This window comes from Phaenicophaeus curvirostris, chromosome Z, assembly GCF_032191515.1.
Source record: "Phaenicophaeus curvirostris isolate KB17595 chromosome Z, BPBGC_Pcur_1.0, whole genome shotgun sequence".
NCBI classification, from domain to species: Eukaryota; Metazoa; Chordata; class Aves; order Cuculiformes; family Cuculidae; genus Phaenicophaeus; species Phaenicophaeus curvirostris.
This window is the reverse complement of record NC_091431.1, coordinates 59,746,861-59,773,888: the sequence shown is the minus strand read 5'-3', so window position 1 is coordinate 59,773,888 and position 27,028 is coordinate 59,746,861. Positions and strand designations below refer to the sequence as shown.

Sequence of the window (27,028 nt, the reverse complement as noted above, 5' to 3'; positions counted from 1 at the left end):
ACTCCAAGAGATCAGACCGTCTGAAGGTAGGATTACCTACACCTACAGAATTTACCTGACCTGGTTAGACCCAGAACAGGATCTTGTGGAATACCTCTAGTTATGTATGTAAATCTCTGAAACACGATTTACTTCCTAAGGCTTTTTCTCCCAGACCATTTAATTCCCATACAACCACGCTTAGCTAACACAATCGTGTGACTTCCTGTTCCATGCAGATGAAGTATACTCAAATGCAATTTAAAAGACAATTCAAAATAATACCTAGATAATGATATCTGGTGTCAAGCCAAAGATGGGCAAGTGACTGAACTTCAAGTATGCTGGGTTAATAAATACATCATTTAACCTTAACCAAACACATACTTTAGTTTTCCAACTTTACTTCATTTTTAGTTTTAATTGCCATCAGGTCAGCACTAACAAAAAAGCAGACCACACTCCAACACACTCAACAAATACAACACAGTCATGAGGTGGCAGGGTTGTTACCACTTTGAATTAAACAAAATCCAGTGGGGTTATGCACATGATATAAAACCTAAACTGCTGTATAAATTTATGATGGATAAAGTCCTTCTAAAACTGCTGCCTATTTCCTTAGGTTCTTTGAAGGTGATAATAAAACTTCAAGATATGTAAGGTTTTGTAACAGTACATACAGCTTAAATATGGCTTTCAACTTGAAAGAGTTTGAGCTTTTTAAATAAATGCCAACTACTCCTTCTCTTAATTCACTGAACGCCACTTTGGTCGGTCTTCTCAAAGCAGCCTAGCAAAAACCATTGGGAGTCGGCACCTCGCAGAATTAATAAGGGACTAATAGTGACATTAGTTTTAATAACAATATAACTAACTTTTATATAATAGTTCAGTAAATTGATTACTTTGTGATGATGGAGACCAGCCTCTGCTTCAGGCTGAAAGGCCTGCCTCCAATTCACAGGACATACACCTGAACCACCATAGTACAGGCTGTATTGAATGGCAGGATCCCACACTACTCTGGACTCTGTGTTTTACATTATTTATCCAACCACATCTGGAGAAACAGCTTTTAGGATGGTTTTGAATGCTGTTCTGAAACAAATTCCTTGGCACAACAGGTATCACAAGTTCTCTCTAAATATAATTTCTATGGTAATATTTGGACTTTACATATTATTGGCTTTTTACTGTTGTATGAAGCAGAAATGGTATATAGTCCTAAAGACCAGAAAAGTATTAAATAATGTATGCTGTAATTGAAAAGTAAAAGCCAGACAGCATAAAAAAGTGTTCCAGGCAGTATAATGGTTTTATCTGTTCCTGAAAATTAGTCATTATATTTCAGCAAATGCATGGTCACCAATCTCAGTCTGTATAAAAATCTGTTCTGATTTTATGTGACTCAGTAGTAGGTCTGATAAAAAAATGAAAAAGTATTTCATATTCGAAAACATTTTTCTTTGGAAATGAAAGAACCACTTCTTCCAGTGTTTTCTGGATCCAGAGCAAGGAAGTTAAGGAGTTCACAAGATTAAAATATTCTGTCTGAATTAAAACTAAAATTTTAACAACTATATATATAATAATGCAAATTAAAAATAAAGGTGAAATCAAATTATGTTTATTTTGTCAAAATATTCTAGCTTAATTGAAGAATATTCTTCTTGATTATTCTTGTTTGTAAACTTAACATCATCATCTTTTGTCCTTTACTTAAATAAAAGTGTCAAAATCATAAAATCCTTCAGAATCGCTGAACAAGAGACTGCCATGCAGCTGTAGCTACTGTTTAAAGTCACAGCCTGAACATACAGAATTGTATTCATACAGCCATTGAGGCTTCTTTGCCATCATCCTCTAAAAAAAATAAATTACAATGGTTGTGAGAAGTGAAAGTGTTTATCTTCATTCAGAGAGTACTGAAAAATAAGTAATCACAAATCTCCATTGGGAAATCAATCAGTATTAAAGAGGCATAAATAAATTCATCCTATATTGTCTTTCATCATGGTTAGATTGCACTCTAGATCTACATGAACATACAGACATACCATACATATATGTCTCTTACCTGTAGATAAATAAATTCCACTAATTTATTTTTTCAGGTTAACAGAATAACCTTAAGCTTAAAAATTTCAAAAGAGAGCTTTCAGCTAACAAAATAACATTGCCTCCTGTGGGACTGGGGCTTGAGGGAACGAGAAGGGGGACAAAAGAAGGCAGTATTTGAAAAGGAAAACACAATAATCAAAGCTGTTGTAAAGATGGTAGTTGTGCGTCCTGCAACTTTAATGACAAAACATGTATCTCCCAACAATAGCAGCTGAAGCAAGTCTCCTTTTTTCTAACTGCAGGCTGAAGAAAGCAGATGGACTTTCTTCTGACTTTTCGGTTACAAATATAGTCTATCTCTTTTGTACCAGCAATCAAATAATATCAGACTCCAGGGAACTGAGAACACTTGTGAAAATACAATGATTAAATTTATCTGGATATCAATTTGCTTAGACGCGAAGGGCTATTAGTAAGAAAACATTCCATGACAACATATATCAAAAACTTTACAGAGTTCATTAATAATAGAGAGAAACAGAATTATTACAGTGCATGAGCATCAGCCATTTTCTCAGCAATAAGCAGCTGTTTTGTAGTACTGTTAATATTATCTTTTCAGGAGCTGCCAGCACTGACACTTTAAAAGCAACTGCTTCCAACTCCTCTGTCACCGGTGGTTATAAACACCTTAGGGTAATGTGACAGCTGGCAAGGCTCAGGAAGGCAAATGGAGAAAAGTTAATTTTCAATGGAAATAAGATGGAAACACCAGTGCAGAAAATTTATTAAACTTGCTAGTTTCAATTTGACATGGTAATTTTGGAAAAGGATGCAGACATAACATCTGCTTATCTTTAGGAATGAGCAGGAAAGGTTCTCTTTAGCCCAAAAGCCTCGACAAACACAGACGTTTCTACGTGTACTTTAACAAGTCCAAGACATTTTTGCAACATAACAAAAAACCAATAGAGAGGTACTTCTAACTGCACAGCCTGGAGGCCAGGCTACTTATTTGAAATAAGGAGTAGATGAATTATTTCCTAAGTAGTTGCCCAGTGAACAAAATGGAAACACTTTAACGAACAAAAAGGGAGTAGATAGTCATCTGATAATTCGGACCACTCACTAGGAGTACAGGAGTGCAGCCAGACAGAGATTTCATCTAATTCTCCTGCACTCTAGATTACTTATCTCATTTACTGAACATTATTCTTTCTGGCATCTCTCTCTCTCTTTCTCCCTCTCTCTCTTTTCCCCTCTCACACCCCTCTTTTCCCTGCTTTGATTAAAAATATTCAGAGCTGAGGTTTTTTCCTCAGTAAACAGCTGTCATTGGTAGAATCACACCTTCTTTTTTTAAAATTTATTATTATTACTTTTGGCAACCATGAATTGGCATCCTCTGTTGAAAGCTCATATTTGCAGAAAATGCCACCTCTAATTATCACTGCCAAAATGAAGGCAAGATTGGCATGCCACTTGAGTGTGTTACAACACAAGGTCAGACATTGATGCTGCTGTTACTGGAATTGTCTGTGGTACATAAAAATAGCAGAACAAGAAAAGAAAATCCCAACTAATATGTTAGGGCTATTTAATAGTCTAACAGCCGAAACTTCCTTTTGTTGCTTACAGTAATCTCCTTACTGACTTCTCCCAAGGAAAATAAAAAGGTGGACAAAATAAAATCCAAACCTGCACAAGTTATATACATGGAATATACCAATCATGATAAACTGAAAATGTTATTATTTTAAAATATATTTTTCCAAGAAACTGAAGCTCTCTGGTCTTACAGCTACCCAGCACATTTGCATTTTTCATTAATTTTATATCACTATAGAATTTAAAAGAAGCATGTTTAGGAAAGCATGTTTAAGGAAATCCTGGAGTTGGCCCATGCTAGTAGAAGGTGTTACATCAGACAGACACTCTGGGAGCTGCTCAGTGCCCCATCTCTCCCTATGCACTTATTCGTGAGATCTTCCCATACCTCTATCTTGAATACAGAGAATCACTGAATTAAAGATGGTATGAATAAAGAAAGAACCTAGATCCAACAAATTTTGCTTGCGTTGGAAAACTCTGGAAAAGCTCTTTTTGAAATAGTGCATGGTAGTTGATATTTATCCTCAGAAATACAGGATATTAAATGCACATGAAGCTTTTCTTCTCTTTATAATTTGCTATATTCAAATTCAAGCCCTCAAACTATCTTCAATGTATTCTGTATTTTAGCCCTGAAACCAAAGTCTGTCAAATACTCTAAAATGAAGACTGTAGGAAAGAAAAACGCTCCCCAGCTGAACTCAGTGTTTCACAACATCAAGAAAAATTGCATTTCTTAAAAAGGTCTTTGACAAATAATAACAAAGCACAAAAATAAGGCAATTCGTGTCACATACTACTTCTGGGGGAAACAAATAAAAAATAAATCAAAGGAATCAGTTCTAAGTAGCTTAAGAAATAAGACATAAGAAACAAAATTTGATTGGCTAGCATTAGACAGTGCTCACATAAACATTAAAAAGAGTCAGTGATATGCAAGGCATACAGAAGTTCCCTACCAGCTGCACTCATATGAAACAGGTGTAGAAATCTACCTGCCTAAGAACTGCAGCAATCTCAAATCTATGATGCATGCAGGGTACATTTAACACTGGGCTTTGCATGGGCATGAGGGAGCAAAAACTGCAGAGCATCAAAAGGGCTCGTTTCAAACAGCCTATTCATGTTCTCAAAGACCTCCTCCCTATTAGGTACAGAGAATTCTGTAACCACATTGCTCGTACAGGAATAAGCAGGATAAAAGGATACAGACAGGCAAATACTGATGGATCAAGGATCTGTGATAGCTAATCTGTACTACAAAGAACAAGAGCATTTTAGCCATCCTTTTTGGCCACTGCTGAATCTCACAACCTCTTACTGGTGGCATACCTTAAAAGGCATAACACAAAGTGGATTTTTAACACTTTGTTGAAGAATGGTGCTATGACACCAGGGAAATCAGTGACAACAATTAGTAAGCATTCAAATATACTGAATATCATCATCTGCATTATCCTCAGAATGCCAAATCCCAACTCAGTTCCAATTTTAAAAGTGTCGACTATCTAGGAATTGGCTACGACAGGACAATATAAGCTTGTACCTTATGATGCATTTTTATAGGCCAAGGACACTATAGCAAACAAGCATCTGTGAAGATGGAAGAATCTTCAGCTGTATACTAAGTTTGGAAACCTCAGACTTCTAAGTCCACTTAGAGATTACCCATATGTCACTACTTCAAGGAATCAAGCAAAGATGTGGTAAATCAGGAGCCCTTAATAGATGTCATTTTAGGGGGAAGAAAACCCTTAAAAGTTGTTGATGGTACATGGTACAGGTATAGCACCTGAAGTCACAGAAAACGTACATAATCACAATGCAGTAGAAATGGCAGTTGAAACTGGATATCAGCAGAAGAAATTGTTAACAGTGAAAGAAATGTTAATACACAACAGATAGAATAGCAGCCTTTACTGATGCTGGTGCTCTTAGGATGACTAAAAGGCAGAAAACAGTATTTTTACATGCCAGAACTATGAACTACAAAGCCATTACTTAAGGTAGAAATACATTTTGAAGAATAGTATAAAATAAAAATATATGCCATGTCAGACATTGCTTTGAAGGTATGCAGATTTTTTTGTTAGCCTTTTTAACGTAATGCTCCATTTTTATGAACCATTTTGAGTCATTAGTGATTAATTATCAGGGCAGCAGATCTGCGTCAATGTTAGACCATCTTTTATCATTTTTCAATTACCAATAGTTTGTCTCATCACACTTTCAGCCAGGAGGTAGATTAAGTCACCAGTCTCCTACAGAGGCATGATTTTTATGGTATTATCACAAAACTTCACATCGAGCATTTATGGATAAAAGTCGTATTAAAATGCTATTCATTGGTAGAAATAATATTTTTTTCTAAACTAGACAAAGGAAGTAGAAGATTGAAAGTCAAGTAATGGGCCGGATCATCTGATAATTTTGATATGTCTCTCTCTATTTATCAGCCATTATAGATGATTTTGTTCTACCTACATAGTAGCGTTCACCAACACTAGTCATCTGATGAACCATTCTCTGAACAAACTATGATAATTCTCTCAAAGACAGAATATATAACTGTGATTTTCAAGTACAAATATTTGATCTGCCATGGAAAACATTGTGAAGAGGTAGAATACTACTTAATTTTTCTTTTGCTAGTTTGGAAATTTTCTAAAACATCATCTAAGGAAACTGGATGTAAGTCGTATCCCTGCAAAGTTCTGACACGGCCTGAGAACTAGTACAAACTATGCCAATTACATGCTTTACATTTGAACACAAGAGCAATTTCAAAGTAGAAGTTCAAATAGGTTAGATTTCTTATTCTGTTCTAAATTTTAAAAAGTTTTTCAGCAGACCTATCTGTTTTTCCTCTTGCAAATGAATGAAACAGGTCAGCAAGGTATATCTTGAAGAGACTCAATGTCCTATCAGTAACATGGAAAATTCTCTAATTTTCACCAGTGCACCCTCACCCTCACTGAATTCAGCTGAGATGAACAGACTAGATCACTGAATCCAAAACATTTCAAGGCAAAACTGAATCAGCTTCACCTTTTCATTCTCTCCAGATCATACATCTTATTTCTTCTGTAATTTCTCAACACTCACTGGCTGGGACTTTGAGAGTAAATCTAATATCTGCATCTAAGAAGGCCACTAGGTAGCATGTTTTAAAGCATTTGCTCTATTGTGCTTAATGGGTGTCTGGGCTCCCTGCCCAATTTTTTGATAGAGATGGACACTTCAGATGGTGCTGCTAAGAGTCATAACGGGGAGCACAGATCTGCTGACAGCTAGTCGATAGGAAAGTCAGGGCTGAGGCATTGCCCTTTTTGTGGGTATCATGCAACAGTCATTCCACAAAACCCACACATGCCCTTGCTACCTCTCCGTCTGTATGAGTGCTCCCATCATGAGGGCAGATCCACGCACTCCATTAGGCATGAGGAATCACGTCAAGTCAAACTTTGTTCCACACCAACCCTGCCCAAAGCCCTTCAGACTGAAGACAGAAGGGATTCTTGGTCTTCCACTTCCTTTCTTCATGACATTAGGGGGTGATATGATGGACTTTCTTGGGTTTGTTTTCCTCTATAAAATAAAGCTCTCCTACTTTTGCAGGAAATTTTTAATGGGGAATAAACTTGATGATTGGACCAAATGTATTCTGTAGCATTCAGCTGGGATGGCTTGCAAAAATCCTCTCTTTAAATCAGCAGATACAACAAGTTTAAAAAACTGTTTTTCTCTCTTTTGTTTCCAACTGTAAAAAAAGAAACTGAAGCATATGTCTCCTTGATATGCTTGTTTGTTCTAGTCTAAGTAAAAACTGTCACTAAAACCACCTATGTTTTATATCTTCAGCTATGGAAACAGACTTGAGTGACTTGGAGCTATGAATTCAGTAACAGGATTTGACCCTTCATAACTGCTCCATAGAGCATGGAGCACAGGCTTTTCCTCTTCTCAAGACACTTCCATGACATAAAGGAAAAACTGGGGGACTGAAAAGATATTGGAGGATAAATGACTGGGAGCATATTTCTGAGTGTGAAAAAACAGCTGGAGGTCACCTGAGTACATTTGTAGCTTAATTTAAAAATAAACCACAGTTTGATTAACTTCATTCATGTCAAACATCAGATATGTGATAATGCTGAAAAGAAATACTTAACAGATTTATATCTCTGTATTGCTGAATCAGATCTTCAAGTATAAATCACTCATTGAAAAAACAATGTCAGGCTGCAAAAGAGTGTCTACCTACTCTGCTAGCTGACCAGAATACTGCACCTGCAAAATGTTATATACATTCCAATGGAGAGGGGAAATGATGCAAATATTGCACTTGGAACACTTCAGTCCCACATATAATGGTAACAGTCCAGCTCAGCTACTACCTTTGTTCTGCTTGTGACTGACCCTAGTTGAAGTCCTCTAGGTAGCTAGAAACCTGCTTCTAAACCTGTTCCAGACTGCCCTAAGTAGCCCAGACAACAAAAGACTGATGGATGTACAAGAACTAGAACAAGGTAACTGAACCGGCTTCGTGACAAGAAAAAAATATTCCTTTCCAGTTTACTAGTTTATTCAATTATTACATGATAATAATAATATTAGCACACGCTTGGAGATGCCAGTCAAAACTGGAGCCTCAAAACATAAAGGCAGATTAAATGACGGTGGCTGTTAAGGAAAATGCAGAAAAAAGTTTAGGCTAGCTGAAGATCAGCAATTCTTTCCATAATAATAAATATGAAAATACAAAAAAAATGCATGAAATTAATAAAAGCACTATTTACCCCCTTAAGAAGTCACATTGAATATATTTTCTTTCTTAGGAATTCAGAAATTTTTTTTTTGAGGTGCCACCAGTCTTGTGTCCTTTTTGTCAGATTGATTCTGAGTATTTGCAATCACAAGAACACAGTCAGAGGAGAAACGGATGGAGTTCTCAGCTTCCAGCCACAAGCTAGATGTGAGGGTAGTGGACATGATTCAAACAGGTCTGTGTTACCATCAGCCATATCACCTGTATAATTTTCAAATAACTTAAACTAAATTATTGTAGGCAAAGAAAATATCACACACAAGCTTTTTGATACTGTTTTATTTTAGACAGCTGCAGCTAAAAAGGGGCACCGGTTATAAAGAAAAATGTCATTTACAGGTATGAGGTTGCTTGCCTTTTCTCTTGTCAGATTTTCCCCTTTTTCCTCTCCTGTTCCATAGGTTTAGCATGTATAACGATTAATATAGTATAATATTTTTTTAGTATATGAAGCACTGGAAGAAAGACCTAGAAGTGTACTGCTGTTCCAGAAAGCTTACCATCAAAAGATTGAAAAAGGAGAACTAAAGGAAAATCAGACTCCCCAAACATGTATCATAATTCCAAAATTCAAGTTTTCAATATTTCAATACCTCCTTCATGACCTTACAAAATGTTACAGGTGTCTAAGGTGGAGAACTATTTTGCACTATTCAGATAACAATCCACTACTGGGTTAAATTTTCTAATTCTCACTGACATGATCACTACCTCTAAAAAGCATCATGATATTTTTCACACTGGAGAAAAACTTTTAGAGAAAGTGGAAGGAAATCCACAGGACCACGGTCATGACTCATGTGGGATTGTAAGATTCAAAACTATTTAAATGAGGGGAGGGGTAAAATTCTGCAGTTAGAAGCAAACATTTTCTTTTCCGTTGCTTCATTTTGCATTTCAGTGTTGAATTTGAAAAACATTTATTTAACTGATTATCTTCCTTTCATTGTCTGTTCAAGAATATGAGAAAGAAAGCATCTTAAAATATCTCAGAGGTGAAATAAAAACACATTCATATATCTCTGCAACAAATAATGTCTCAAATTTATGCTACTGTACTGTCACAACAGTTTTAAATTACCAGCTTTAACTAGGTTGTTCAACACAGATTCATGTAGTTTTAAAATTACCAAGTAGCTGAAGAGGTCACGTCTTCAGCTGGTATTCAGGCCATATTCACTTTACACAAAAGATCCATACATGGCTAAAAAGGGAGACAGTTTCCCAAAGGCAAAATCCAAAGTTGTCAAAATTACTTTCTCACCCTGAAGAGCACTAGTAACTGGCTGAAGCAGACAACATGGGAATTGCTGTGTCACAGGAAAGCATCCAATATAGCTGCTATCAAATACTACCAATTCTAAACATGCTGCTGAGGTGTTGTTAAAAAAATGCTTATATCTCAGATACAAATTTACTTAACTGTTACACAGAGTTGACAAGAATTAGTGACTCAATCAATTATGTTACATTCAGGAAAATAGTACATGTAAAAATCTTGGTGTCGAATAAATTTTCATTCACTAGCTTCCATGGGAATAACAATGGGCAGGTTAGAAAGCATGTAAAGTTCTAATAGAATTTGTTTTATAGTTATTCGAAGAATAACTTATCTCTTCATGGATTTACTTGTTCAAAAAGTTGGTGTTGATTAATTGTATTCATGCGAAGCATTTTGATACTTTTATTTCCAGTGCCTGCGAGTTAACTATGTCAATTAAGAGCCCACATAAACAGATTGTTTTTTTAAAAAACTATTTTTAAGAGATCAATAAACTTACATGTGTATGATATACAAACATCAACAGAAATATAAATAAAATTTGGGAATACGTTACTAAAATTGTCATGTAATAAAAAGAACACAGAGAAAATTACATTTATGGTACAGTTGAGTTTTGCCATGGGCAAAATAAATAAGTGATGGGGAAAAAGGAGCATTTATATGACTGATGCTGAAGGCAAAACAGTGTTTTGCTTAGTTCATTGGAATGTCTCCCTGCAAGAAAAATAAAAGTTACTTGTTTGAGTTCAATATCTTAAAACTTCTTGGCAATCAAAGCACTGCAGCAGTTCTAGAAATTACCCTTTGCCTGTTGAAATTACATTTTAGTTGTTGGGATATTTTTCTGTTTCCTTGTTAAAATACATCAGACATTAAATTTCCCCAGCTGCAAAGCAATTCTTACGTGCCACGCCGAGTCATTTTTATTGAGACAAGTGAAGATATAATTCATGTCTTTGGTTGAGGGAAGAATTGATCATCATCAAGAGAACTACTACACCTGTTTCAATAATATGCTTTGGAAATCCCAAAGCAAGATACTTTCGAAAAACAGATCCATTTTAAATTATGCACAGCAATACTCTCTCTCCAGGTTCAAGTTTTGGCTATAAATCTTGTATGCCAATAACACAAAAGTATGAACAGAAGCATCAACTCAGCAGCAGAACTTTCAGGTTTTTGTAGAGATAAGAGATTGTTTGTCAGGAGCCTTTGAATATTGCCATCCATTTCAGGTAAATGGAGCACATAGTGCATGGAGAATTCATGTAGAGAGAGAAAAATTGCAGAAGGACCACCTTCTTTGGTTTCTATTTAGATGTACATTGATGCTGTTAGGATTCTTCACACTGGAGTTGTATTCACATAAATATGTACACATACATTCATTTGAATTAGCATTATTATTTTTGGTTTGTTTTTTTTTTAACAGTCACATCTTTCCTCTCTTTCAAAGGCAGCCCAATTCTACAAGGCCCATTGCTTAGGCAAAGATTACTCCAATTATATCATAATTAGCCATTCAGCCACTTTTGGGTTTTTACAGATGGTTTCCCCCATGCATACACAGTCTGAATATACGTGTGCTATAAAGAGTTCTACTGTCACAGCTTCTCACCTAGGAGCACCCACTTGGATGCAAAGCAGGTTCGCAAGTGATGCATACAATTTTGTCACAAAACCGAAAAGACTGAAATGACATCAAATACACTGCAAGGAACCAGCTCCTGCCAGGTCAATAACAAGTTGCAACACCTACTGCAAAGAAAGGTAGTGCAACTACAAGGCATCATGGCAAGGTAAGTAGATGTATAGTTAAGCTCGTTGCTATTGGTTCTGAAACCAGGGAGGGCGCAAAAAGAGAGCTGTTTCAAGAGGATAATAACTAAGAGAAAACACTATGAGCCAAAACACATGGAGGGCTATGGCAAAGATCATCTGGGTTATGGAAGACGAAAATGGCAGGAGTAAGAGTATGGTTCCAGCCTTTATTTCTGCTTGGAAGCAAGGAACACAGCTCTGAATATCTGAATTAGGTTATTTGCCTGTTCTTTCCAGGTCAGAACTATATTTAAATCATATATTACACATGTGGGATAATGTCATTGTTATTTGGAATAAACTCCATGAGATTCAGGTTAGAAATAACTAATTAAATATAACTTTCAGCTGGAAAAGCCATTTCTATGCTACCATCTGAGTTCCTCAGACCTCTCTAAATAGGTTTATACAACTGCATCTTACTCCCTAAGCGGTTAATTCAGACCATTTTATCCTTACAAAGTAGAACCTTGTTCCTAATTAACTATTAAACCAATGTTCCATTGTCCTCAATAGGAGGCATAACAACAGAAACCTACTTAAACAACTAGTGGCCCGAGTATTCTGTTGTATTAGAAGTTAGTCAAATTTGATCAAAATCGGAACGTGATCCTCAACCCATTTACATGCAGTGAAATCTATATCATTTCAGTCCTGGTTTTATTTGATAAAATACCCAGATAAGCTAAGGAACATGACAGGCTGTGAGAATAAATAAAAGCAACAGTGCACGGATAGTCTGTCCAGCACAGGCTAGTGGAAGTTCCCCAGATAGTTCCCCTTTTCTACCTCTCAGACCTTTCTGAAATACTGAGGTAATGCTTTCCCACAAAATTCAACAAAACACTGTTCTCCACATAAAAGCACAAGAGAGTACAGTGGTGGGCTTTTTTTTTTTTTTCATTTAAAAAGCTGTTAACAGCATCTGACAACTTTTTCTTAACGCAGAACACAGCATTATATCAAGTTTAAATCTAATGAGTTATCTTTCCATCCTTTAATACATCTTAACATAATTTAAAAGTTAAGAGAGGAGGGTGATGGCCTTTTCTCCCAAGTGACAGGGGACAGGACAAGAGGGAATGGCCTCAACCTCCGCCAGGGGAGATTTAGGCTGGACATTAGGAAAAAAAATTTCACAGAAAGGGTCATTGGGCACTGGAACAGGCTGCCCAAGGAGGTGGTTGAGTCACCTTCCCTGGAGGTGTTTAAGGCACGGGTGGGTGAGGTGCTGAGGGGCATGGTTTAGTGTTTGATAGGAATGGTTGGACTCGATGATCCAGTGGGTCTCTTCCAACCTGGTTATTCTGTGATTCTGTGATATTGTCCCTTGTAGTCAAATGTTAGGGAAAGGTTAAAATTGTTCATACCCAACTCCTACCCATACACTTTTCTGATTTATTTTTCCTCTATAATTTCCTCCTCAGTTTTCAATTAGTAATGACACTCTGTAAAGAGATCTTGCTACTTGTTTTAATAAATAAATACATAAATAAATTATTAACCGTTATTACAGTAGATTATAAGCCTTCCACCTCAACCGATAACTAGGTGTATTTTACCCTGTAGGCTAGCAACCCAGCTTCAAGTCTGTCTTCTAAAAATTTATTTTAAAAGTAAGTCTGTTTAAGACAGTGTAAAACAGCCATAGCATATCCCTAACAAACTCTAAAGCTGAACTTGCCCTTGCAGCTACATGAAGAGAATATCAAAACAAATAAAACAAATCTAAGGTATTTATTCAACTGACTTCTTTACATGCGACGTTCTCTTGGTTTTATGCAAGCACAGATAGAGGGGAAGGATCTTACAAGGTATCAGTGACAAGTTGAGAATAACTTTTAGGTAACTACTGTTACTGAGTAATTTAGAAGTGTGAACAGTCATTCTGACTGACCTCTATTAATACAAAGCTGAAAATGCAGAGATATCGGAATGGGCTGTACTCTGCCTGCAAAGAACAAACCCTAAAACTGTCACTCTTTTTAAAAGACATAGAAGAAAAAAAAAAAGAAAACCCCAATTCACAGGTCCCCTTCCAGTTGCATCACTGCAGGAAGCAAAGGCAGCTTGTAACAAGTGCACTCACTATGGGAAGGACTCCACAGTATCTCAGTGTTCAAATGGTGAACCACAATCCACACTGGGCGCTGCTTAAACAACTCTTTGACCATTATCAGCTTCTCTGATGGCTCTTCAGCTCCAGCGAGGGAGGAGGACGACATAGTGAGTGGCTGGCAGCTCTGTCCCCCAAGAGAACTGAATGTTCCCAACCTCTCTTCTCTTGTGGGGTGTATGCATCAGTCAATTACACTGTAAAAGTTAAGTGGGCTTTTCTGCTTGTGTTCAAATCTTATGACGGAACAGGCTCTTTTGTAAATCTGCAGCAAGGAGTAATATGTGGAAGCTCTATCAAGTGCAAACTAAAGAATTTTTTTCCAGAATGGCTTAAAAAATAATGAACAAAAAATTAGACTTTAAAAATTTCTACTAAAAAATTGTGCTACATTTCAGTGTCAATGAGTCTGATGCAGTATGGATCATTTTCAAACTGGCTTGACTGGCATTACCTAAAAATGCCACTGCAGAGGTGAACCCACTTTCTCTCTGCCTACAGCCCAGACTCTCAGGAACTGGCCCATAACCACAGAAGCAGACAAAACTCATATGAAGAAGAAAATGTTCTCTTCCAACATTTCAGTTCAGGGAAATTAATCTCAGGCTACATTCCACATAGTTTATATCCCAGGGAAAACATCATTGCCACACTATTATTCCCTTGGTGTAGGCACACAAGAAAGGCAGTTCAGTTTGCACAGCCTTAAAAGAGGGGTAAAAAGGTGAAGAAAGAAACTTGACACTCGTAACACTTCCTATTTACTCTGTAGGGGGATAGATTATTCTTTCCATTAAAGTAATTATGCATAGACCATAAAGTAGGAAATTAAAAACTGCAATACTCAAAGTCTTGCTTGCATTTCAGTAATTGCCTGATCTACAAGTGTGCTGTTCTTTTTCAGCAGTTAGCATTCTATTATTAGGATAACATGGATCATAATGCCTTCTAATTGTCTTTATGGGTTATTTGTATTTTCCTGTGGTTATACAGAATTTAAGAGTGAAAAATAAAAACTCAAGAGGATGCTCCATCATCCATGTCTGTAATATTTCATGGATGTATGCTTTAGCTGCAATGATATATACTTTTCTCGAAGTATTTTCATTGAAATAAAGGAAAAAGTACCAGCACAACTGAGCAGTTTACCCATCTAATGTTAAAATATAGAATCATAGAATAACCAGGTTGGAAGAGACCCACCGGATCATCGAGTCCAACCATTCCTATCAAAAAATGGATATTTCGATGTTAGCAAAAAGGTTTACATGAAATGAGACTTATTATACTTTCCCATTTGGAACACTACCAGTTTAGTAAAGACTGTATTAGGTGCTCTGTTTGGCAAAACAGAAACAATAGTCTTGTAAGTTACATGACAGACAAAAAAAAATATTATTTAAAGCACTAAGGCTTGCACATTTATATATTACGAGATAGATTTTTCTTCATATGAAAATGTTTCAATTCACATGTTCTTTCATATTATAGAGTGCTTTATTTTGGCATTTAGTCATTTTTACATATATTTTCTATCAGTTCAGTTCTACCCATATAAGCAAATTATATTTTACAAACTAGAACTACACTATCAAGACACAGTATGAACAGTGTTGAACACTATAAATGAAATTGCCTTTACACTCTCTATTTTTAAGTTAAGAAAGACAAAGGGCTAGTAGTCAGGGTTCCGGCTCTATAGGATCAGAGTTTCCTGATGGAATACCTTGCCCTCAACTGCCGTCATAGAGACAGGCTATCCATTAGCCAACATCCCAACTGAATTGGGAAGGACTACCAGCACTGGAAGCCCTGCCTAGGAATGAACTAACAGCCAGTGCAACTCCCAGGCACAACTGGATAGCATTCCCTCTGGGGAACCGGGCTGAACAACCCTCTGCTCTGCTGAAGCTAGAGAGCTCATCCCCTATAGCCACGTTAAGCAAGGATCACCCTTAGATTTTTGTAATTCATGGGTTTTTCCTTCTAGAGTATGCAAGAGGTGTGGCAGGTCAGCACACGTCGAGCACACATGACAACATCTTCATCTGGTAGGGAAGACTGCAGAACAGGGCGGAGGCCCCAAGCAAACCCTGTGGGTGTCTGAGGTAGAGCCCAGCATGAAATGAAGTCAGCTGTGCAAGATGTACACACACAAACAAGGATCTGCACACTGAGCAACAACATGAATAACTAGTTTGTATACTTTCCTAGTCCTGCCAGGGTATACTTGTTAGGAAAAGAATACAAAACCCAAAAGTGCCAAACAGCTTGGAGATTTTGTATTTCTCATCAATCCATACATCCTGACATAAGCCACAGATATTACATAAGAGGACGCAAGTTCACTACTTTATATATAGAAAGCATTTTCCAAGCACAACTTTCCAAAAGAATGCAAAACTTGCTTTTCTACTTCCCTCCTGCAGAAATTGGCAGGAAATTGGGATTTTCTCTTACTTCTGTCTTCTTAATGGCAAGAAGGCAGAAGACATTAACAGACAGACTTTGTTGCAGAATTCAGACTTTCTGCCAGTAAGAGAAGGAAGGCTCTCCTACATCTTCTCTCCCCCACAGTAATTTAACAAATTACCTCCCCTCACTCCCAATGAGGTAGGTAACTTGTATATGATTGATGCGTCTGTATTACACAATAAAAAAGTGTGTCCTACTTTAAGCTAATTTACTTTAAATTTGTCATTCAACCTTTCTGGCATGCTTATTTGCTGTACTTCACTAATTGATACGTTATAGGGCCTAGAAAATGTATTTTAAACTGTCTTCTTGGAGGACAGGAATTAAAACTAAATGAAAAGAAATAAAAACATTTTATGTCACCTCCCACTGCCATAAGACTTTATGACATCATCATTGAAAGGAAAAAATGTGTCCTTTAAAAGAAAATAAAATTAATAATCCAATCAGTAAAGATAATGTGTTTTCATCCAACATTACCAAGTAACCACTGAACTTGTTCTCTCTCCCTTCCTATGTGATTACCCACTCAGTGATCAAACGGAGAGACACAAATGATTGACTTCTTACCTGGATGTAGGGGAAAGAAGAAATAATTTGATTTTCTATATGGGACAAAAGTTATCTGTATACTTATCACAGAACCAGTAGGTTACTGAAGTAAGAGTCATCATCTGTTGTCTGGATAACACAATATTTTTATTTAAGCAACAATAATAACTCAACATCATATACACATAATATGTCTTTTTGTACTGTTACCAACCAGTGGAACAACAAGGAAAGGACAGCTAGTGGTAATCTGTGATAATTAGAGTTAGTAGCATGGAAGCAACAGATGAAATTGTCAATGCAAGACTTAATTTGGCAAGGCTCTTACACATTTTACTTAATTTTTAAGCACTTTAAGATTTATCATTCAATCAAGCTTGAATTGATGTGCTTTTTCCAGACCAGCATTACTGTGATTATTAGAAGTAAAATAGTAAAACGTAGAATGAGACAAACCTGTGTGATACACTCAGAAATGTGTTTCACTAAACCTCTGAGCTTTAGCAACAACTATAATGAATATCAACCCTTATGTAATTCCACGAATCTTGAAAGGTATGGTGAACACAAAACAGATTTCAGTATAAGTCAAGCCATAGTAAGACATGGCTGCACTTTACTGTTATCACATACTACACTAGATTATTTTTGGCAAAACATAACCTTTATTCCACATTACACAGTAAGCATTCAGTCACTATAAAACTGATTCTAATTCTGCATAATCAAGCATCTCAGAATGAGACTCTGAGCACAGCTTTAGGAATATTGCTTCTATTTACTTTATATATACTTAGTCTTGTCCTGTAATTAGAACAGCTGTAAGCAAAGGTATTAAAGTCTGATTTTTAAGAAGCTTTCAGCAAACTTTGTTATTTGAAAGAATCAGTAAATTTGTATCACATACAAACGTAAAGCAAAACGGCACATCATTTGATGTGTAATGACGTATTCATAATCGTTCAACTTTTATTTTAATTGTTTGCATATGTATGAGCATTTTTAACCAAGAATAACTTAATGGTTAAGGGGTCAGGCACTTAGGCAGTCTCATACAATACATTAAAGTAAACAAGAATTGGGTCCAGTGCATCCTCTTTGGTATTTTTAGGAATTTAGGCTAAAAAGAAAATCCAAAACAAACATGCTGCCTGAAATTACTGGAAAAGTATAATTTCTGCAATGTGTGATTAAAATAGTTTTTTTCTTCCATGTTATAGTATATATTTCTGCTTAAGTAAGTATACAACCTATTTGACAAAATCTGAGTGGTAAAGAAGTGGAATAACAGATATTGTGGCTAAAAAGCAGTTTTAGTACATGTGAATTTGCAAATTCAGTTAATTAATTCTTGTCAGCATATCTTCTGTCCCTCTGTTGAAGTCTTTCTTCTCATTTCTACTGAGTCATTCATTTGGATAAGCTATTAACATCAGACTGATATAAATGTATCAATCAGATTTCATATGTATTGCACCACAGGCTATAAGCTCTGTTCCCTTGTAACAGTTAAGGAGAAAGCTTCTGCAACGCATACATTATTTATCTCAGTATTATTTTATTTGGCTGTTAGCAGCTTGAACTTGATTTAATTTATTTAAATCATGTGGAAATATATAAAGAAAAGGAACTGTGTTTTACTAGTATTTCTTATAGAATCTTCTAAATTTTTGCTTACTCATCATAAAGTTCAGGATACTGACCAACTGAAGTCCAAGTATGTGGTACTAAAAAGGAAAAGCTCAAACAATTTCAACTTTTCTTTACTGGTGGAATATGTATCAATGTCTCAGTGGAGTAATAGCCTTATTATACAACCTGGTTTGTGCATCAATCAGTTTTCCATGAAGTATCCTCTTGGCAGGTTACAAACAATGAGTTTGCTGGCTTCTCTCAATGTTTTTCAACATAATGCTCATTATTCTGGATCCAAATATTTCAGATTTATCTGTACCACATTTTAAACCTACATATCAACTCATATGCAAAAGCTATTTAATCCTTTTAACCGCAAACAGATACCAGTTCTATCTCATAAAAATTAGTTAACATTTGCTTCCAGTTGTTCATGTGCTAACGCACAGAATACAGAAAAGATTAACATTAGTAGCAAAAGTCTCACTGACAATCCCTATGGGATCATCCAACTATTGTTTCCTAATTCAGCAAAGTTTATCCCTACAAAGTTTTTTTTTAAAAAAAACATAACTGTGCTATAACACAAAATTTATCCAAAGTGGTAATGGATCACCATGCAGGAGAGATTCACAAGCTACACCCAAAGTAAAAATCAACTCTTGTAACAACAAAGGCAAATATGAAAACCCGTAACCAATTTAATTTCTGATATCTGTGGACATCTAACAAAAAAAATAATTTTTTTTTTCTTGTACACATTTCATTTTGGGATTTATCAGAGCCTGATTCAGTCTCATTTATCACATGTTCCCACATGCTCACACGGTCATCAGAAATCCTTATTATAAAGCAGCGAACAAGCTTCTTGCTGCATTATTTCAAGTTCAAAAAAAAAAAACAAACCAAAAAAACTTGAGATCCTCTCCCACTCTCCTGAGATCAAACACAAAAATAGGTACTCCACTTATTTTTCAATATTTGTCACATCAATTAACATACAAGAAATATTTCATAAGTGCTTCTAGTGGAATCAATGCTGAAGTTACAATCAAGCAGCCTTTAGCTAAAGATTAAATGGACCAAACACCAGTTACTGCTGGTCTGTATCACATCCTTTGGTCACTTCTAGTCTCGCTTAGTGGCCAATTCAACTGCCTTTGATTTAGGATACCTGATTTATCTTTGACAACAGACAGAAGGAAAAAAAATCCAAAAGCACTCATTTCTTTGTTTACCAGGGCTTTATACTCGCAAGCTATTAACTCACACTGCTAAAAAAATAATGTCATTGAATGCATTTCAGAAGGTTGTCTCTCTGTAAAATACAGAGACAACAAAAGCACACAGCTTTACGGTAAAACTGCAAAATATGCTTAATCATTTGCCTTAGTTAAATTGAGTATAAAACTGCAGTGCTATCTTTTTGTGCCAAAAAACCCCGTAGTTATACTGCATTACCAACAGGCAAAAATAAGTAGAATTTACAAAATGCAGTAATAAAAATATTTAGCTATTTCAGGAGCTTTTTGAGAAACAACTATAAATTAATTATATTTTTGATACTTAGTATCACCTTAAATATACTCTGACTTTATAAGTGAGATGGCTTTGCATTTAGGTTTCCATTAAATCAGAAAGTAAATATAATACTGAATATAAGCAGTAGAAAAACCACAGAAATGGTACCAAATCATGCTTCATTCATCCAATTAAATAAATATCTACCAAAGTAGGTAAATAAATTTATGCAGATCTATTTAATAATGCTTCCATGAAAATGCTTTCCAAAATAATTCTCATTACACTTGCTGCTAGATAGGTTTAGATAAAAGCAGTTATTTTTCCCGTGCTCTTAGCACTGCCTTTAAAATATATTATGATATTTAGAACTACAGAATTGGGTACAGGTGAAGTGAAATGACTGAATCATGGTAGTATGTGCCAACATATTAAATGCTTCCTAGCTATAAGCATGCCAAATTAGGGAATGCCATGATTTCCTGGAAATGTTAGTATGGCACACTGGCACGCAGCATAAGGTCGCATCTAGAAATAGAGAAGTTCACAGCTTAGAAGGCAATGAATCAAAATTTGAACTACCCATTTTTTACAAAGAACATCAGTATTTGTATTATGCCCACATACAGCATTCAGACTGAGCATTTTAGGAAATTACTCTATTATAAATGGCGTCAATTTCTCCTGAAATACAAAAATATAAACATGTATTTTAAGTTCTGTGTGATTATGACAGTATTAACTTAATAAGTTTAAGTGTTAGTCACTAAACTGAAATCTATATTTAGGTGGTTGTTATGATTTCTAAACTCTCTATAGGAGCCCATCCATGCTTATTGTGCTGATGGTCTCAAACATATTTTTGGTCACTGTTGCTAGCAGAAAATGGTTACTCTGTTTTCCTTTTTTTTCCCCAAAGAAAGGCTTTTCTGCTGGCACCTGTATGTAATTACACTAATTGGTGAGTCAAAACATTTTATTCCATTCTGGTTCTTGTGTAGCTCTTTGGGGAGGTCTGACTAGTTCTTTTTTGGTTGGGTTTTTTTTTTCAGTAAGGTCGTAGCAAATGCTGTTATAACTGTATAAATCTTACCTCTTCCCACTGGTGTATGTATCTAATCAGTCTTGAAAGGCGTAACAATCGTAACAGGCTGAGGATTTTTGTAAATCTCACAATACGAAGTGCTCTTGCTGTCTTGTAAACCTCTGAATCCATTCCTTTTTCCACAATGAGAAAGATATAATCCACTGGTATTGATGATATGAAGTCAACCACAAACCAGCTTTTCAAGTAATTCATCTTAATGATTTTAGGGTCCAGTATTATTTCAGAGCTGTCTTCATTTACAGTTCCAGTTCTAAAATTCATGATCAAGTCCAATAGAAAAACAGTGTCTGATGCCACATTGAAAATAATCCATGGCGTTGTTGTCTGTTCTGTGAAGAATGTGATTCCAACGGGTATAATGACAAGGTTTCCAACCATCATTATGAGCATGATTAAGTCCCAGTAAAACCTAAAAAAAAGGAAGAGAGAGAATGGTTGATGTGACATGGTAGAGCATCATTAGTAAAAATATCTCTGTCATGCCACCAACAACACCTCAGGATGCTTAAATATTTTGTTAATGCCAAGAAAATTCTCATTGGTTTAAGTCATTCAATATAGTCACAGTCAATAGAGAGACAAAGTAATTAAGAGATGTTTCTATAGCTAAAACTGATGTCTGGTGCCAATTAGAAGTGCTTTAGCAATGAAGTGGGTTTTTTAAGGCTTCTATTCAAATGGAAACCCAAATATTTAACAGATAACATATTAAACGTAAGTACTTCTTTGTAAATGTATGCATACCATTATAGTTATGGAATAAAATTACAGAGAGAGGAAAAATGCAATGAAACAAAAAAAAAAACCAGAAACAAAAACTAGGTAACATCAAAACCTTCATCCACTCTTACAACCTGAATAGAACTTCCTTGCATTTTTGTAACCATTGAGAAACAGTGAGTAAACCCACCCATTTCATAGAGTGTACATCTACTCTAATAGAAGTTTTCCAGGGGATGGTAGTATATACCCAACAGATTTTAAGAAAATTATGATAACTTCTAAATGTTAAAATGTCAAAAAAAGTTACTCCTGTTCAGTAAAACAACTGAAACTTAACTTAAGAAAGCCTGAACCCTACACATGACCACTTGTTCTGCTTGCAAACGTGATCTGCTCAGCTAAACTTGATTTGGAGAGACACAGAAACCAGTCAACAACAGTTGCCCATGGACACATTACACTATTTGGAAGACCAGAAGTAGCGATGGCAACATAACTATCTCCTTACTCCAGCTCTTCATCACATTAGGGCCCTGCATCGTGGGGATGTGATGGACATGCCACCAGCACACCACTCCAGTACTTACTTCTAGGCCACTTCTACCACACTAGCACCAGCCAACTAACATGCAACAAACAACCTCATCTTGGTAAAAGTTCATGGCAATCAACCAGATTAATAGTTTAATTGGCCACAAAATACTTCAGACCATGAGTTTAGCTTTTGTCAGACTTGCACAGAGCATATGAATTACATTAGATTTCTGAGACTGCTTCTTGTATTCACAAAATGATCCAGGATTATAAATCTGCTTTGTTCGATGTTTATTAATGAAAATACTTCTGAGTTTACAAATTGCTGATCTGAGAATATAAATAAACTGTAATATAAAACACAATGAAGGAAAAGTAGCATAGGATTGATAGTGGCATGAGAATTTCTAGTTTTAAAATCCTTTTTTCCAAAATAAACCTACAGAGATTAGGCTTGAGTTTTGAGAGAGTAGATGGCAAAGTACCTTTAACTGGTACTCAGAAATTCCATTAAATAGACTTTGCAAGTAATTCCCTGTGTACCGCAAGGTGATTTATGTCTTACACGTTTTCAATCTTACAATTAACATGAGTACTATGCGCTATAAATATTCAGTTTTATCCAGGCTGTGTATTTGCTTAGCATGTGACAGTATTCACTGAATCTGTATCATACCTGGCAAAAGAAAAAAATTTTTTAAAAAAAATCTGTTTCTCTTAAAGTCATGTTAATAGGCTTTTTGCTGTGCTAGATTCCTTTTCAATAATCTAGAATTATCAGAACAGAAGGAACCACTGAATACATATATCACTACTACAGGTACAATTACCAAAAACACTTTTACAGCACTATTGACAAAAATATTTCACAAAAATGTTCTTGGAGAATAACTGTCTCAAAGAAATCCTGAAAATGAGTGGAAGACAACCGGGGAATGATTGCAAAAGGTGTACTTGTATCTGCAGGTAACTCCTAAGCAATGCATTGCTTGATTTCAGGTTGACCTTTACGTTTCACCAGCACAGAGAGCAGTTATGTAATGAAGGCTAAAGCTGCACAACAACCAGCCACCCAGCCAACAAAATACAGAACCAGGTGTTTTTATCCTACCGTAATCTGTGGTTTAAAGGATCATTACGGATCATTTGTGATTATGCAAAACACACTGGAGCTCCTGATGTTGAATATCAGGAAAAGTAGTATAGTTAGGGTTTCAGTAATAAAATAAGATTGAAAGGTATGGACTATCAGATCATACTAGTTTTCTATTTTTATTTTAGCCCACAATATAGTATAAAATGATGAGTTCATTAAAAAAAACCATTATATTATTACTTATTTTTCATCTAGAAATTAATCAGACATTTTCTTTTAAAAAAGTTTCCAAATACCATTTTGTTGGCAATGTTATATGGTATTTTTCTTTCAGATGAGAAAAACTAGATGCAACTCCCTGAACTGCCCTTCCATGACCTGTGCAGAGAAAGTAATACAATGCGTTCTTTGCCTACCAGTTCAGAACATCCTACTATTCATGTGACCAAGAGCAAGCTGACAAGCTTCACAATACCGTGCAAGGAGCAGCTATTGAGACAACAGAGGTAGCTGTTTGTTTCAAACTATGTTTAGCATTATTTAGTCTTTGCTACTCCACTCTCACCCCTCTCAGTAAGGTTGGTTATAAATTCAAAATTAGCAATCTCACAGTTCCAGATTTATATCATAGAATTATAGAATCATAGAATAGTTAGGGCTGGAAGCGACCTTAAAGATCACCTAGTTCCAACACCCCTGCCATGGGCAGGGACATCCCACTAGATCAGGTTACTCAAGGTCACATCTAACCTGGCCTTAAACACCTGAGGGATGGGGCAGCCACAGCTTCCCTGGGCAACCTCTTCCAGTGTCTCACCGCTCTCATCATGATGAAATTCTTCCTAATGTCTAGTCTAAATCTGCCCTTCTCCAGTTTATACCCACTCCCCTCTGTCCTATCATCACAAGACTTTATGAACAGTCCCTCTCCAGCTTTCTTGCAGGCTCCTTTCAGGTACTGGAAGGTCACTATAAGATCTCCTCAGAGCCTTCTCTTCTCCAGGCTGAACAAGCCCAACGCTCTCAGGCTTTCCTCATAAGGAGGTGCTCCAGTCCTCCAATCATTCCTGTAGCCCTCCTGTGGACCCGTTCCAACAGTCCCATACCCTTCTTATGTTGAGGATTCCAGAACTGGACACAGTTCTCCAGATGAGGCCTCATAAGTGGCGAATAGAGGGGCAGAATCACCTCCCTTGACCTGCTGGCTTTTGATGCAGCCCAGGATATGGTTGGCCTTCTGGGCTGCGAGTGCACACTGCTGGCTCATGTTGAGCTTCTCATCGACCAGCACCCCAAAGTCCTTCTCTGCAGGGCAGCTTTCAATCACATCATCCCCCATCGTGTAGTGAAATCGGGGACTGTCCTGATCCAGGTGTAGGACCTTGTACTTGGCCTTGTTCAACCTCATGAGGTTCTCACAGACTCACTTCTCCAGCCTGTCCAGGTCCCTCTGGATGACATCCCATCCTTCCAGTGTGGCAACTGCACCACTCAGCATGGTGTCATCTGTAAACTTGCTGAGGGTGCACTCAATCTTGCTGTCAATATCATTGATGAGGATATTAAACAGCATCGGTCCCAGTACGGACCCCTGAGGAACACCACTTGTCACAGGTCTCCATCTGGACTTCGAGCCATTGACCACTACTCTCTGAACATGACCCTCCAACCAGTTTCTTATCCACCATACCATCCACCCATCGAATCCATATCTCTCCAATTTAGAGAAAAGGATGTTGTGGGAGACACTGTCAAAGGCTTTACAGGAGTCCAGGTAGATCACATCCGTTGGTTTACCCGTGTCCACTGGTCCAGTCACCCCATCATAGAAAGCCACTAAGTTGGTCATACAAGATTTGCCCCTGGTGAAGCTGTGCTCGCTGACATTAATCACTTCCATGTCCTCCATGTGCTTTAGCACAGCTTCTACGAGGATCTGTTCCACGATCTTCCCAAGCACAGAGGTGAAGCTGATAGGTCGGTAGTTCCCAGGGACCTCTTTTCTGCCCTTTTTTTAAAATGGGCGCAACATTACCCTTCTTCCAGTCACCAGGGACTTCTCCCGATTGCCATGACTTTTCAAGGATCATGGAGAGTGGCTTGGCAACCACATCTGCCAATTCCCTCAGGACTCTGGGATGCACCTCATCAGGTCCCATAGGCTTATAAATTTTCAGGTTCTTCAGGTGGTCACAAACTGGATCCTCCTCTATAGTGGGTAGAGGCTTATCCCCCTGGTCACCATCTTGCAGTCCCATGAGCCAGGAGAGGTGAGAAGAGAGGTTATCGGTGAAGACTGAGGCAAAAATTTGTTGAGTACCTCAATCTTCTCCTCATCTGTTGATACGAGGTCACCATTCCCAACCATCAGTGGGGGTACATTCTCTTTGACCTTCCTCTTTTGATTGACGTACCTGTCGAAGCCCTTCTTGTTAGTCTTTACTCCCCTTGCCAAGTTCAGCTCCAGCTGTGCCTTGGCCTTCCTGACTTTCTTGCAGCATCCAGGCGATTCTTTCTGAATCCAGGCAGCATACCTATACACATCCCAGGTTCTCTGTCCCAGCTTGCACTGCCTGTGCAATTCCCTCTTGTTCTTGAGTTTGACGAGCAGATCTCAACTCAGCCACACTGGCCTCTTCCCTTTCCTGCCTGATTATCTACATACGGGGACTGAGCACTCTTGCACTTAATGGAAAGCATCCTTGAATATTTTCCAGTTCCATTCTGCTCCTTTGACTTGGAGGACCATGTCCCAGGGGGTCCTACTGAGTAATTCCTTGAAGAGCTGGGAAGTCTGCTTTTCTGAAATGTTGCATCCTGACTATACTCCTCACATATAAGATATTATAAATACTATAGAATTGCAAATATTATGTAAGATACTATAAAACATTGACAAAAAGAAAGGAAGAAGTAGGCATATGACACAATGTTTTCAAGAATGAGGAAAAAAAATGAGAGCCTGCAAAACAGCTATGGAGCTCACTGTTCCTCTGAAGATAACTCAGCACAGCTACTACCAGTTGCCACTAAATGATGGTACAGAGTTCAGCACCACACCAGACTGAGGTACTCCTGAAACTTTTTAAATGCTTCTAGATGACTCAGGGATTTCATAACTCTGGGTGAAAAGAGTTTTCAAGTAATAAAAAATACAAAAAAGCCCAGTTTTAAGGCATATTTTTTCCAAAATTTTAAATAATTATTTTATAAATAATTTTTTTTAAAAAAATTATTACTAATTATTACTTTGCTATCGTCAAATAACACTATTTGGATTCATAGCCCTCTTTCAGTCATCCTTTCAGTCCTAATTTATCAACTATCCTTTCAAAACTTACGGTAATAACACGGTGATTTTACAGCTCTGGAACATGGTGCTGAAACTTTGTGGCTTATTTATTGCCACAGGCTATCCTGGGGAGGATGAAAAGTCTGTTCAAAATGAGCACCTACCCAAGCAGTGATAAAGAACTACTTAGTATTCATTAATCAATGTTTGTACTAAGCTTAATAATGCAAGACACTATTAATTCTAACTGGCATATTATTTTCTACTTTTTATACACAACCCAAAGAAAATTGAGTAAAGAACAAAATTTCAGCTCTACGTTACTTAATTTGCTGCATAATTTGCTGTATATATAATTGCATTAGAAGTAATTCAGATTTGCTTTCTT

At 36.8% G+C, this 27,028-nt stretch overlaps 1 protein-coding gene across 1 annotated transcript in view; it reads right to left on the bottom strand.

The window, feature by feature from the left end:
• Positions 1-27,028, bottom strand: part of HCN1 (hyperpolarization activated cyclic nucleotide gated potassium channel 1) — a 202,319-nt gene that overhangs the window by 153,716 nt on the left and 21,575 nt on the right. Inside the window, exon 2 of the mRNA XM_069879907.1 lies at positions 20,981-21,404. Coding sequence (XP_069736008.1) covers positions 20,981-21,404 — 424 coding nt within the window. The remainder of the gene's footprint in view (positions 1-20,980; positions 21,405-27,028) is intronic.